This window comes from Condylura cristata, unplaced genomic scaffold (assembly GCF_000260355.1).
Source record: "Condylura cristata isolate star-nosed mole 26May11 unplaced genomic scaffold, ConCri1.0 scaffold00021, whole genome shotgun sequence".
NCBI classification, from domain to species: Eukaryota; Metazoa; Chordata; class Mammalia; order Eulipotyphla; family Talpidae; genus Condylura; species Condylura cristata.
Genome location: NW_004567122.1, coordinates 23303424 through 23317889, shown reverse-complemented (window position 1 = coordinate 23317889; position 14466 = coordinate 23303424). Strand labels below are relative to the sequence as shown.

The window sequence follows — 14466 nt, the reverse complement described above, 5'->3', positions numbered from 1 at the left end:
AAAAAAAAAAAAAAAAAGTTAAAAAAGAAATTTATTACTGCATATACATGAAATATAGAATATTAAATCAGATGCAGATACAACTTGATGGTTATCAGTAGAATCCAGTTCCTTTCTGTCTCTGAACTCAGAATCCCTCTGTATCAGAGTATCAGCCAAATTGCTTTATATAGCAACCCCTTTTAGCTCCAGGTATATTTCCTCACAGCCTCAAGTCCAGTGAACACAGTGCTGCTTTTTCTCAACAGCTCGAACAGAAATCCTGGACCTTACACCTTGGCTTAAATTGCTCATATAACTTTACCTGAGCCAGTCACTTTTGCCAGGCAGATGCAGGGCCCATGGTGCATTAAAGTTATAGGCCAGGTGTGGTCCTTTAGAAGAAGCAGCAGGAAATTTAGAAGAAGCAGCAAAAGCAGAGAATAAATATTGAATGACAAGCATCCACTGTAGTCTTTTATATTTGGGGACTCTTCCATTCAAGAAAAGACTTTGCAGTGCGTAAGGAGGCATCATTCACTCACTTTCACTCAACTTTTGGGATTTTTGAATTCTAATTTAATGTAGGCAAAGTTCTACAGCTACTGAGGGTTATAACCTCTTCAGAAGACTATTTTATGTTATTTTTTATTCTTAGCAATATCTTAGTACCTTGACAGAAAAATGTTAACTGGTAGCATAGTCTTGACTAATCAGTCTATTAATATGCAAACCTATATTTTTTGTACTAGATCAAAAAACATTACACCTGAGTTAAGTTCAAAGTATACTACAAAGTCTCAAAAATACTAATTCAAAAGAAAACTTGTAATCCTATGTTTATAGCAACACAATTTGCAATAGCCAAGATATAGAAACAGCCTAAATAACTGGAAGGGATTATCCTAAGTGAAATGAGCCAGAAGAAAAAAGAAAAATACAGTATGATTTCACATATATGTAGAATATAGAGAAGCCAAACAAAAGACCGAACAAAGACAGAATTTAAAACCAACCCCTGAAAGCTGACCATAGATCTGAGGCATCTTAGGGGAGAGCACAGGTGAGTGATAGTGGAGGACAATGGGCACCAGGTGGAAACACTATGGTTTTCTACATGGTTTCCTCTACACCTGAGGAGAGAAAGCCTATCCTGTAAAAAAATAAAGATGTAAAATAATGATATCTCATTAATTAAAAAAATGTTCAAGGTAAGGAACTCTCCTGCACTGCTGGTGGGAATGCAAACTAGTACAACCACTATGGAAAACTGTTTGGAGATTCCTCAAACTGCTAAACATGGAGCTTCCCTACGATCCAGCAATCCCACTCCTAGGTAACTACCCAAAAGACACAAAAACACTGATTGAAAAAGATACCTGCACCCCCATGTTTATTGCTGCTTTATTTACAATTGGAAAAACATGGAAGCAGCCCAAATGCCCAAAAGTAGATGACTGCATAAAAAAGATGTGGTACATATATACAATGGAATATTACTCAGCAACCAGAAAATAGAAACACATGTCTTTTGCAGCAACTTGGATGGAGCTGGAAAAGATCATGCTTAGTGAGGTAAGCCAGAAAGAGAAAGAAAAATACTGGATGGTTTCACTCATAGCAGGAGTATAATGGACCAAGCGAGAAAATAACAAAATAATGAATAGCCCTATATCAGAGACATTTTGTGGGGGTGGACTGGGGAGTGGGATCAAAAACGGGGGTGGGAGTGGGGAGGGAAGTGCACGGGATTATGGTGATGGGTGACTTGGTGATGGGAAACCCACAGGGATTACAATTGAGATGGAAAAAAAAATGTACAAAATGATGTAAAAATATACTGTTGTAAAAACAAAATGTTCAAGGTACATAGCTATTAGTTTTATTATTTGACCTCTTATGTTTATCTTACATATAAAATGGAGATAGTAAATAGCTCTTTAAAATTTTAAATATATGTAAAATACAAGATAATAGATTCCTGTTTCTAATAGAATTTTGTAACAATTTTGTTTAATATTGGTATTTGGAAAATACCTCTACCTAATTTAAGTGGCAGTTATAAAACAGTAAAGTTATAACAGTAATGGTACCACAATCGTACCATTTTAGAGAATATACTTATTTTTACCTAAAATAACCTTTCCATCTAGCCTGTGTTTGAATGTAGAAGTTATATTTCTAATAGATTCCATTTTTCCTACTTTCCTGCCTAGGTACCTCTTCAGAAGACTATCAGAAATTCCATAGACGAAAGTAAGAACTACTTTCTGAAAGTTGTTGTACATTTTTTTTTAAGATTTATTTATTTATTCATACAGAACTGGGGTATAGGCCAGAATTTTGGGGGGTGAGAGCATTCACCAGAGACAGAGTGGGGAACAGAATAGGCAGATTGATGAAGTATACTGCTGAGGGGAGCAGTGGGTGAGACAGGAGAAGTCTGCCATACCATGTGGGTCACCTCCCTGGCCAGGTATTGAACTTCTGCTGCAGTGGCTGCAGATAGCTTCATAGGGCTGCACTTTTACCGATTGTGCCACTAGGGAGGGCCTTGTACTTCTTAAAACTGTATTCTAATAGATATATAGCAGGTTTGATAGTTAGCCCACAAATTCAGACATCCCATTAGTAAATATTTATTGAAGACTAATACCTGTCAACACAGTTTTCAATTGCTGTAGACATATAATAGTGAGCAAAACTGATTCAAAACAACGTATCTAGTCAGGAGAGTAACCATAGGTAAACAAGTAAGTGTATATGGTACTATATGGTAATGAAAGCTAATGAGAAAAATAAAGCAGAATAGGATCTAGTGAATGTTGGGATCTAGATTTGCTATTTTAACAACCGTGGTCAGGGAAGTTATCATTAAAAAGGTAGTGTTTGTGGTGGCTCAGGAGGTTAAGTCTCAACACTGTGAAGCTATGGCAGTGGTTGTAGCACTTGTTCGATCCCCCTGCCTCCTCCCACCCCCAGGGAGCTAACACACATGGCACAGCAGACCTCTCCTGTCTCACCCACTGCTCCCCTCAGCAGTGTACTTCAATCAGTATACCTGCTCCCCACTCTGTCTCTGGTGAATCCTCTTACCACCACCTCTGCCCTGCACTTCTGGCTTACAAACCAGCTCTTGTTTGCATAAATAAAGCAAATTCTTTTTTAAAAAAGAAAAGAAAAGGTAGTGTTCAGTGACCTAAAGAAGGAGACAGAATAGAACAAGCTGAGTGACCTAACTGGAGGAAAAAAGAACATTCCAAGTAAAGGGAATAGCTGGAGCCATGGCCCTGAGGCAAAAAGGCCTGTCTTCTGAAGTGGAGTGAGGAGAAAGGTAGGAGATAAAGTGATAGAAGCAGGAGGCCAGATCATAAAAGGTAGCCTACACACATATGTGTGATTGGTGAAATAGTTCAAGGATTTAACATTATATAACATATATAACTTTCTGTAACATATATACATAATATAATGTATATATGTCATCCAGTTACTTTTAGTTAAAAATCCCCATCCCATATTCATGAGAATGGCGTTTATGAAGGTGATCATACTTCATGGTTTTCCTGGAACAGTCCCAATATGTGCCTGTTGTTTTGACATGCTTTTTAATAAAGCAATTTCTCTCAGAACTGTTGCAGTTTAATCTAAGAGTCATCCTAATTATAGACTTGAGCAAGTCTCAAGTAAGGGAGGGGTGATATAGAAGCTTGGGGGTCTCTGGGATCTACAAATAGTTTCTGGATTGTCCCTTATTTGTATGCCAGGCTTCTAGACCAGTTACATGTGAACTGGACTCTATGGATGGTCACTGACTAGTAACTTATCGTCTTACTAGGTCATATCTGAGGTTCTTTAAAGCTAAAATTTCTTAACTTATCTTTCTTTTATTGGTATCTTGAGTCCCTTGTATCTCATTTAGTCCTACAGCCAGTATTTGCCTTGGTTGCCTTTTTGCAACCCTGTGGTGGTGTCACCTCACCACAATAGTCATAATGCCAGGTAGTTTAGATTGCCCTTGGTGTGTGAGACCTTGACAGCTTCACAATGTGCAGGAATTAAAAGGACTCTTAGGAGGACTAACTGAGGCCCCCTCTTTGCCTGACAAATTTGAACCTATCTTGTGTGAATGTCTTCTGTGAGAATTCAAGCAGAGTTTTGGTTTTCTCTTCACTTTTTTCACTGTTGTCGTCTCATGTATTATCTCTGTTTTACAGCTTGGGGCTAGAGGAAGAGCTAAATTCCTTTTAACATTTTGTTTTCTAAGCTTCTCTCCCCTTTTTCTTTCCAATAATTTTCTAGGCTAGAAGACTGGAGGGAGGGGATCAATTTCTGATCACATCCTGAGTTCTTCTTACATTATTTGGCTAGTAATGAAACTCTGTGGTTGTGTTCACCAAACTTAATCTGTATATGTTAACAAGAATTAGAGAACTATAGCAGGATGCTAAATGCAGCTTTTCTGTAGTCTTTATTTTGAGAACTCAATAAATGAAAATGAAACAAAAATAAACAGTACATTATAACCTATTCTAGATACAGAAGCTTCTACAAAGAATTTGTAAAAGGTGGCCCTCCCTGCTGGTGCAACGGGTTAAAGCAGAGCTGGCTGCAGCCACTTAAGTGCAAGTTTGTTCCCCACCCTGGAGGTGGTCCACTTGGTACAGCAGGCCTCTCCTGTCCACAACCCCATTCTTCCATCATTAGTTCACCATTCATCTCCTAGCTGTTTAAGGAAAGACTGAGCATGCATTGAAAAGATAAAATGACCAAGAATATTTTGATAAATGTTATCACATTAAATAAAAAGAGAAGAAGTCTTCTCTCTCACCTGGTCAGTAAAGAAGAAGCTCCAAAAAAAAAAAAAAAAAACCCAACCACTTGTGTTGATAAAGTTCAACATATGCCTCCTGGAATTTGTTTCTGACTCATACTTGAAAAGTCTAAAGGCAAGAGGAACCCTTAGATGCTTTGAAATAGCAGAAAAAAGAAGCTAGGTGTCCTTTTAGAGTTTGGCATAGCTTTTGCATAATGTCCATAGATCAGATGTAGCTCCCACAGAAGAGAAAAGTTCTGGATCATCTTAAAAAAGAACATGCCCAGTATGACTTCCTACAAAAGACAAAGTAAAGTCAATTGAAAGGGGACTTGGCGTTCTATTATCAAGTGCAAAAGCTGAGGAGATCTGAAGAGCAGCAAATGAGAGAGCCCCAAGTATAGAGAGAACTATCCTCTAACCCCTCAAAATTCTACAGGTGTGAGCCAGCATTGGTTATCTATCACATCCAAAGAGCACCTATGGCATATTATAATAGATATCAGTTAAGACCTTTCCTACTCATTTCTACAACTCTTTCCCCCTACTTCAATGTTAGGGCATTCCAAAGAAGTTTCCAAATTGTGTGTGTGGAAGGGGAAGGAGCAAGAAATAATGAAAAACCAACCATGTTTTTTTTCCTCCCTGAAAATTATTAGTCTAAGTCAGGCCTGATTTGGGAAAAGGAATAAATTTAAATTGAATAAAGGAGTTTGGTATTATATTATACTGGTCTTTTTATTACCTAAAAATGATTGTTTATTATGCAATAGTATGCTAAAAGATGAATTTGAAGGGGGAAATATACAGGAATAAAATTAGCTTTTGCTTACCTAGTTCAAATGTTCAGGAATAGAATGTAGAGTTGGGATAGAATTTAGAAAATCTTTTCACATTTGGTTTTCAATTTCACTGTACCATGGTCAAAGACTGAGCTTATTCTTTTTATATTCTTCTTGTAATAGTTAATCTATCTCTACACATTTGAATTGTATTGGGGGCAGTCTCATCTGTGAAAGTATTAAAGAAAAGGATATTCATTTTTTAAAAATTATTATCTCTTGTTTTTTGAGATCCTTACCTCAAGAATCTTAGGAAACATTATTATAATTCCTTTTGCATAAATCAGGTAGCCAAGACTGAACACAGGTTCAGTAACTTTCCCAAAGTCACTCAAGTGTGAGATGCAGCACTAGGCTTTAAACTCAGGTCTCCTGGATATTACAGAGAGACCTCTGTGTGGCTTGTCCTCTACACATATCATGTCACTTAAAAAATATTAGGTATGTTGCCTTTATAAGCTGCTCATGTATGTGTGGTAATATTTTTCCCTAATCAGTTGTATTTTTTTCTGTAGGATTATTGATTATATACAAATGTTCTTATTTTAAATATATTTGGAAACTCTCAAAAGTTAAGAAATATTGAGAAAATATTATTGATTTGTTTTCATTGTAGAGTGATGAAATTAGCAGATCAAAATATTTCTCCAAAGCCAAAGAATACTTCAAATCCAGAATCAGGTAATAAAGAGTGAGACTAAATCATTTTCATTATTATGGTTTTTTTTTTTTGGTCACAATGCAGTGTGTTAAGAAACTGATAGCCCAGAAAACTAAGTGTCTTTTAACTTAGTTATATTTAAACAATTAAGATATGTAAAGTTAAAAAGTACGCCTTACATATCTCCACAGCACCCATCATTAATTCATCTCATTAACAATACTGAGCATGCATACAATAGTAGGCATTTTTCAATATACCAATAAAAGAGTGGTGTATCAGATTATGTATACCTTTTATATATATAAACTTTTGTAAGGGAGGAAGATAATTTCTAAATAGATAAATTGGGGTTACCTGTGATGAATTAAAGATAACAGGATTAACAAAGTACCTTGTTTATAGACATTATTTTTAGAATGAATTAACAGCTGTGTCTCAAATTTCTATTTTCTTTATTTCTTGTTTTATAGCATATCTATTTGGGGGATAATCTTGAAGTGCTAGATTTTGTCCTGATGTGTGTATGACTAAAAAAATTTGCATGACTTAAAAGAATTCTTTTTGCATAATCACTTAAAGAAGTTGTTTTAATGAGGCTTTACTAAGTATCAGGCATTACGTTAGGAGCTATGAGTATAAAATGATAAAAAATAATCTCTGTTCTAAGGGAAATTAGTCTCATGGTAAAAACTAGACATGTAAAAGTACATATCTTGGAAAGAGTAGCACCTTCCACTCTGCAGAGTGAACTTTGGGAGGAAGACTTGTTTTATAGATTGAAGAGTTAAGGGAAATAATGAACAAGAGAGGAGAGATAATGAAAGGGAAAGTATTTCTCAATAAAAAGTTTTGGTTTGATTGTGAAAAATATTGTTTATAAAGTGATTCTAGAATTATATATACTCCATATTCTTTAGTGTGGTTAATTTAAAATTAAATAAATCATATATTGCTTTAGAGGTATTTTTTTTTTTACATGTTGCTTAACTGAACAAATCCCACTATATTCCAGCAATGTCAGGCTCTTTACTGTAGGAAAATCAAGAAATCACTGTTTTCCTACCTTTAAGATCCCCATAGTGTAGAAATAGAGGCAAACAAGAAATTATTTTTAGATTACTCTTGCTTAATGTCATTTACAATTTCATCTGCTCTTATTAAATATAGTAGTTCTTCAAGTCTCCTAGATTTTAATCTATTTTCAAGCTCAGCCCTGATAGGTATAGGTCTGTAATAGTCAGGGCTTCCAAATTTTCTCTAACTTGACTCACCTCTGAGGTTAATACTCTTATGTACATAACAAGGAATTATAGTGGAGGAAGAAAGTTAATGAATAAATAAATAACATTAGAAATAAGATGAAAGAATATAAAACAGGGTAAAATGAGTAATAAATGGGGATACTATGTTAGATAGGGTAATCAGTCATTTCCAAAAAGGTGATGTTTGTATAGAAGTTGAATAAAGCAGGAGAGTGGGGCACAAGTGAAAAGACTATGAAATGGGAATATGCTTGACATGTTTGAAGAAGGGGAAAGAGGTCAGTGTGACTGTAGCAAAATGAATAAGAAAATGAATGGTTATAATTTTGTCAGAGAGCTGATCAAGCTTTCATATGCCATCATAAGTTATAGGGATTTTATTCTAAAAGTGCCGAGAAAAAGAGGGATGACATATAAAATGAGATGATGTATTTTAGAGTGATCATTCTAGTTATATGGAGTATAGACTAAGCAGCAATACTAGAAGGAAAGAAACCTTTTAATTTATTGCAATGGTCAGATGATGGTGTATGGGACTTAGGTGGAAGCAGTGTTCTGATTTGGAATTTATCTTAAAGGTAGATTTTCCATGATTTTTAAGTTAGGCTTCATATTGAGTAAGAGAGAAAAATAGAAGTCTAAGAGGCACCTTAAATTATTGATTTAAACAAGTAGAGAGGGTAGTTATTATTTCTTGAGGTAGGAGTACTGTAAAGCAGAGAATTTGATTTGGACATAATAATACGATCTGTCATCTTGTATGCACAATGTTGAATGAAAGAAGGTAGACACAAACATACACATATCGTGTAATTACATATTCATGAGGGGTAAGAACAAACAAGACTATTAAGGGTGATAGAGAAATCAGAATCACGATAATCTTTTCAAAGGGAGTACTGATTAAGGAAGAACACATAAGAACTTTCTAAGGTGTTGCAAGTGTTTTGCATCTTGATCTAGACAGTGATAATATGGATGAGTATATAAACGTAAAAGATTTGTGCCATTGTTGTATATCTAGCATACTTAAAAATGAGGAGGATTGGGCCCTCCCAGTGGTACAGCGGGTTAAAGCACAGCACTGCAAGCTGGCCACAGACACTTCAGTGAGAGTTTGATCCCCAGCCCTGGAGGTGATCCACGTGGTGCGGCAGACCTCACCTGGCTTACCCCACTGCTCCCATCAGCATTGTACTCCATTGATCTGCCTGTTCTGCTTCCCATTATGTCTCTGGTGAATCCTCTCACTGCCCTTGCACCTCTGGCTTGTACCCCAGCTCTGTATGCATAAATAAATCTTTTTTAAAAATTAGGAGGATTATTAGCCTCCAAGGGGAATGTCATGAAAGCAGTTTATGGTACAGGATTCTGAAATTCAGGGCAGAAATTGAGGGAGTAGATAAATAGAGTCAGAGTATAGAGGTTTTGAAGCCATTGGATTACATGACATCACTCAGGAACTGAAATAAATTAAAAAGAATCATGAAAAAAAGAAAGTAAATGGAATGTCCCAACATTTCAAAGTAGCTATTTATATAACAAAACAATGAGGACTATTGAGTTGTCACAACAAAGATCTAACCTGGTTATGTGCCAGTGTTCTTCATCTCAGTTAGCAAATGTATCTTAGCAAAAAAGAAACCTGGAAATCATCCTCAACATTTTGTCTTTGTCACTTTCTGTATCTAATCTATCACCAAATCTTCAGTAACAATTTTATTTCCTACAGAATTTCAAACTTACTATTTCTCTCTACCTAGGGAGATGAAGATGAGGAGTGATTAGCTTCAAGGATTACCATATTTAGCAAATAAAGACACCAAATTCCCAGTTAAATTTTAATTCAGATAAACAGCAATTTAAACTAAAAACATATCCCTAATATGGCACATGCTTTTACTATTATATGGGAAGTGCTTATTCTAAAAAAATGTTTTTTGTTGTTTATCTGAAATTCAAATTTCATCTTGTATTTTATCAAGCAACCTTTTAGTGTCCACAGTGAGACTGTGGATATGAAAACAATACAGAGATTATAAAAAGCAGGATTTTATATACCAAATTAAGGTGCTTGAAATTTAATTTGGGGGCTTAAGAAGCCTTTGAAAAGTTTTAAACAGATGGCATTAAATTTGCATTTTAGGACAATGAACTGAGGAGGGCAATCTAACAATCTAAAGGTGAAAATTATAGTGCCTTATATTAAAGAATTACTTTATTAAAAATAAAAAAAACAATTTTCCAGTATTAAGTACATATGATAGGTAAAATTGGCATATAGCAGACACACAACAAATATTCATTGCTTTGGACACAGTCTCGAAAATAAGGAAAAGAGAAAAGTGCAGATTGAAGAGAAGCCATGAAAGATGCCAGAAAGGAAAGAGGTTCATGCCTATGGAACTGAAATCCAGTAAAAAGGGAGGGAAAGATTTCTACTTTTATTGGTGGGATCTGAAACTAGATTCTTGTAGTTTCAAGAGTAAATAGGAAAAGAGGGAGTTAAGTTAGCATATGTGGATAGTTTTTTGAAGAAACTTGTCTGAACAAGAGAGATGGATGTAGCAAGGAGTATGAGGTATAGATAAAGATTATGTTAAGATAAAAGAGGCTTGAATATGTGTTAAATGCTAGTAGAAATGTTGTAATAGAAAGGGAGAGCTTGAAAAAATAGGAGCATAGAAATGGAAGGATAATTTAGGAAGAATTTTAATCACACAGAAATTTCTCTACTAATTGTAAAGAAAACCTTTTAAATATTACTGTGAAATCTGGAGTTTTTGAGAAAAATTTTATTTTAAGATTATTTATTCATTCAGAACTGGGGTACAGGCCAGAGGTGCAAGGGAGGTGAGAGGATTCACCAGAGATAGAGTGGAGAGCAGAACAGGCCGAATGACGAAGTACACGGCTGAGGGGAGCTGTGGGCAGGTCAGGAGAAGTCTGCTGCGCCATGTGGATTATCTCGGGGTTGAGGATAGAAATTATGCTGAAGTGGCTTTAGCTTCTTAGTGCTGTGCTTTAACCCCCTTCACCACCAGGGAGGGTTCGAGAAAAGATGTTTTTAAGAATATTTTTTTCTAGCTGTAGCAAGTCAGATTATTCAAACTACATTACATTTTCTTCTAAAGCTATTAAAAAAGACAGTTATTAAAATCAATTTTCAAATTCAAGTTCTCCTGTACTTATGCAAGCTAAATAATTAGAATACTAAAATATGTTTTTATTTATAGACAGTGCAACTTGTGAAATTTTACTTGCTGAGAAACTTTATCCTTCAACCTCTGAAAACCAAAACAAGAAAAAAGCAAGTATTAAAGCATAATAACTTCATACACCATAAATTTAATATAGAACATGTTTTTAATCAACACCTTTGTAGGAATTATTTTTCAGCTATTTAAATTAATAATTTAAAACTGCTTTTATAGTTTAACTATTAGATCACATTATTGTTAACATATATTCTTACTAAGTCTAATGAAAAAGAATTTTTTTTTACAACTTCCATTTGGATAATTGGATGCCTATTAATAACAAATTTAAGGTAAAATAAGACATTCGTTATGCAGAAGACTTTTAGATCGAGGAATACTAATAACATATTAGGTCTGAAATCTAGACGTCTTTGGGGAGGAATATGGACTTTGAGTATAGCAGGAGCTACAAATTGAGTGGCTACTCAGTGCTAAGCATCTAAACACTTCTGCTAATTATAACTTTTCTTTCTACCCTATTGTCATTTTTGTTATTTTATATATACTATTTTTTCAAAGATTTTTTTTTCTTTTATACCTATTTTATAGCTGAGAAAAAATGAGGTTTAAAGGTTAACCATTTTGCTTAAGGAGCTTGTGACCCTAAAACCTGCATTCTTTCCACAATATTGTACTATCATTGATATGTTGGTACAAAAATTTTGGGAGAGTATGAGTGGAAATATTTTTGGTGCAACATTATATTGGCTTGTACTGGGATGTTTTGTAGAAGAGATGGAGAAATATTCATGGATTCAAGATAATTTTGCTTGTGTACTTTATGGATTAGATAAAGAGTATGAAGGAGTGAGTCACTGTCAAGAGAGACAGGTTACTGTCTTAAGCTGCTTGAGTGGATAAAGATGCTATTTAATGTGATAGGAAAGATAAGAGGTCTGAGGGCACATGAAGATGAAAATATGGTATTTTCACTTGGTATAAATGTATAGGGGAGGAAAATAGATGAGGAATGTGTAGAAATTACTGATATTTTAAAATTCATGGGAATGGGGATGCAGTCACCTGGGATAGAGTACCAAGAGAAAAGGGTCCATGAACTATCCTTGGAAAACTCTATAGTCAGAGAAGGAAACAAAGAGGAGAATATAGAATTATGGAAGTCAAGAGAATAGAGTGTTTACTTGTCAAAGGAGAGTAATCAACAATGCTGAATACTATATATAGCAGTTGGAAGTCCAGTCAATACCAATGTCCAGTGTACTATGTAAGAGACTAGAAATCAACACTTCATCTTAATACCAAATAAAAACCAGAAGAAAATTAAAAACTAGCACATCTTTTTAGATCCATTAAGGAAGTAAGATTATAGTAGAAATTGCTACCCCAAAACTTGAAGAGACAGACAAATGAATACAGAGAATTGCCACTTACCAGAGCAGAAGGAGTGAACAGAAATGTCCTTGGGAATCAATGCTAGAGTAGGAAAATCAAAAGTGTGACTGATAGACTACTGAAGGCAAACTGTGGACAACTCTGAGAGTTGAAACTTCAAGGGAACTCGGTCATTATGGGGCCACAAACTCACTTTTGTGAGTTTGGCTTCCCAGAGATCTACCAGATCCTCACAGTGAATATCAGAGAAAAATCTCCTGCTGGCAGTAGTAGGAAGAAAAAGGGTAGGAGATATATAATAGATTCTATCCTTAAAAAACAAAAAACAAAAAAACCTTAAAGTTTAAAGCATTTCATTGCACTCTGGTTTTTTTTCTAGATTAATCAGAATCTAACTTACATAGGAATGGAAGGGCAGAGATACACAGTTCCAGCCAGTTCTCCTCTTCAAAATGGAGAGGAAATACTGAACTGCAGCTCCCACTAACCAACATCTCCCACTAACCAACATCTCCCACTAACCAACGAGAAAAATAATAAGATGCACTGGTGAAGTCTACAGTACAGGGCAGAGACTCACCAAAAGACTGCGACACAGCCATGGCCCTATAGAGCACTTCATTTCCCTCAGTGGGAGTCCTGTTACCATGTTACCATGACTTTACTAAAAGCCTATTCACCCCAAATCCTATTACTAAGTACATCAATTTACCTTTTAGTAAAAACTTGTAATGATACAAAAAAAAAAAAACCCAAAAAACTTGTAATGCATATACTAAAAGACAAAAAATGTCAGAGTCAGATTTGGCAATCATGTTAGAGTTGTCTGATCAGAAATTTGAAATAACTGAGTAATATTGACAGGGTGTTGAAAGAAAAAGTAGACAAATTAAGAGAATAAATAGATAATGTCAGAAGAGAGGTTTTTATTTACATATACTATATATATACATATATGTATACCAAAATTAGTGGCAGCAAAGGATGGGAGTAACTAGGAACATTTAGTTATTATAAGCTACTTGCACTGCAGTGATGTGGTATAATTATTTGAAAGTGTGCTTGGATTAGTTGTCTATGTATATTATAAATACTTAGGATAACCACTAAAACAGTTGAAAAGAAGAAGCATAGCTAATGAAAGGAGAGAGATTAGGATAATATGAAATTTTCAATTAAAACTGCAAAGCAGAAAAAGAGCAGAAGATAAAAATGAAGACAAAAAGCAGGGACAACAAATGGAATGTAACAGCGAATATGGTAGATCTTAAAACCCAACTATACTAATAATCACAATGTTAGGAGGACAACTAACATAATGCACACATTAAAACAGAGATTGTCAGAGTGGTTTAAAAAAAAAATGACCCGACTACGTGTTTACAAGAAATGCACAATTTTTAAATTTCAGCTTTAGTGAAATGACATTGACAAATTGCAGGAGTATATGTGGGGGTGTGCTATTCGGTACATATATGTTGCAGAAGGATTCCCCCATACTAACATATTCATCACCTTAGTCATTTATTCATTCACTCAGTTTGGTGAGGACATTTAAGTTCTATTCTTTCAGTAAATTTCAGTCATATAATAGTGTTATCAACTTCACAAGTCACCATTATTCACAATTTATTCATCTCAGAATTGAAAATTTACACTATTTTACTGGCTTCTTTCTATTCCCCCCATCTAGCCTTTAGCAAATCTTTTCTACAAGTTCAACTTTTTAAGATATTTCATATGAAAATGATTACTTTCTCTTTTTGCCTTATTCAGTTAGCATAAAACCCTCAAGGTCCAAGTTGTTCTAAATGTAAGGAGTCCTCCTTTCTTATGGCCAAATATTCCTGTGTTTGTGTGAGTGCAGTTATGCACATGTGAAAGGGAGTGATCACATCTTTTTTATCCACTGATTCACTGATAGACACTGAAATTATTTCTGTATCTTAACTATTATGAAAAATGCCGCAGTGAACACAGAAGGGCAGGTACCTCTTCCATAGCTTATTTTCATTGCCTTTGTATATATATACCCAAGAACGGGATTGCTAGATCATATGACTCTATCTTTAATTTTTTAAGGAATCTTCATAATTGTAAAAGCTTTCTTTTCATGGGATCAAAAATGTTCTAAAATTAGGCTGTGATGATGATTGTACAACCTTGTTAATAAACTAAAAGCTACTATATTTAATACATAACTGAGTAAGTTTATGATATGTGAATTATATCTCATAATCAGTTTTAAAAACCACTTCTCTATAGAAGTGAAGTTCTTGAAAAGATGAGG

The 14466-nt window shown here is 34.8% G+C and overlaps 1 protein-coding gene across 1 annotated transcript in view; it reads left to right on the top strand.

The window, feature by feature from the left end:
* MEIKIN (meiotic kinetochore factor) overlaps positions 1-14466 on the top strand; it is a 46951-nt gene that overhangs the window by 10508 nt on the left and 21977 nt on the right. The window contains exons 7-9 of the mRNA XM_012727743.1: positions 2196-2235; positions 6254-6318; positions 10800-10873. Coding sequence (XP_012583197.1) covers positions 2196-2235; positions 6254-6318; positions 10800-10873 — 179 coding nt within the window. The remainder of the gene's footprint in view (positions 1-2195; positions 2236-6253; positions 6319-10799; positions 10874-14466) is intronic.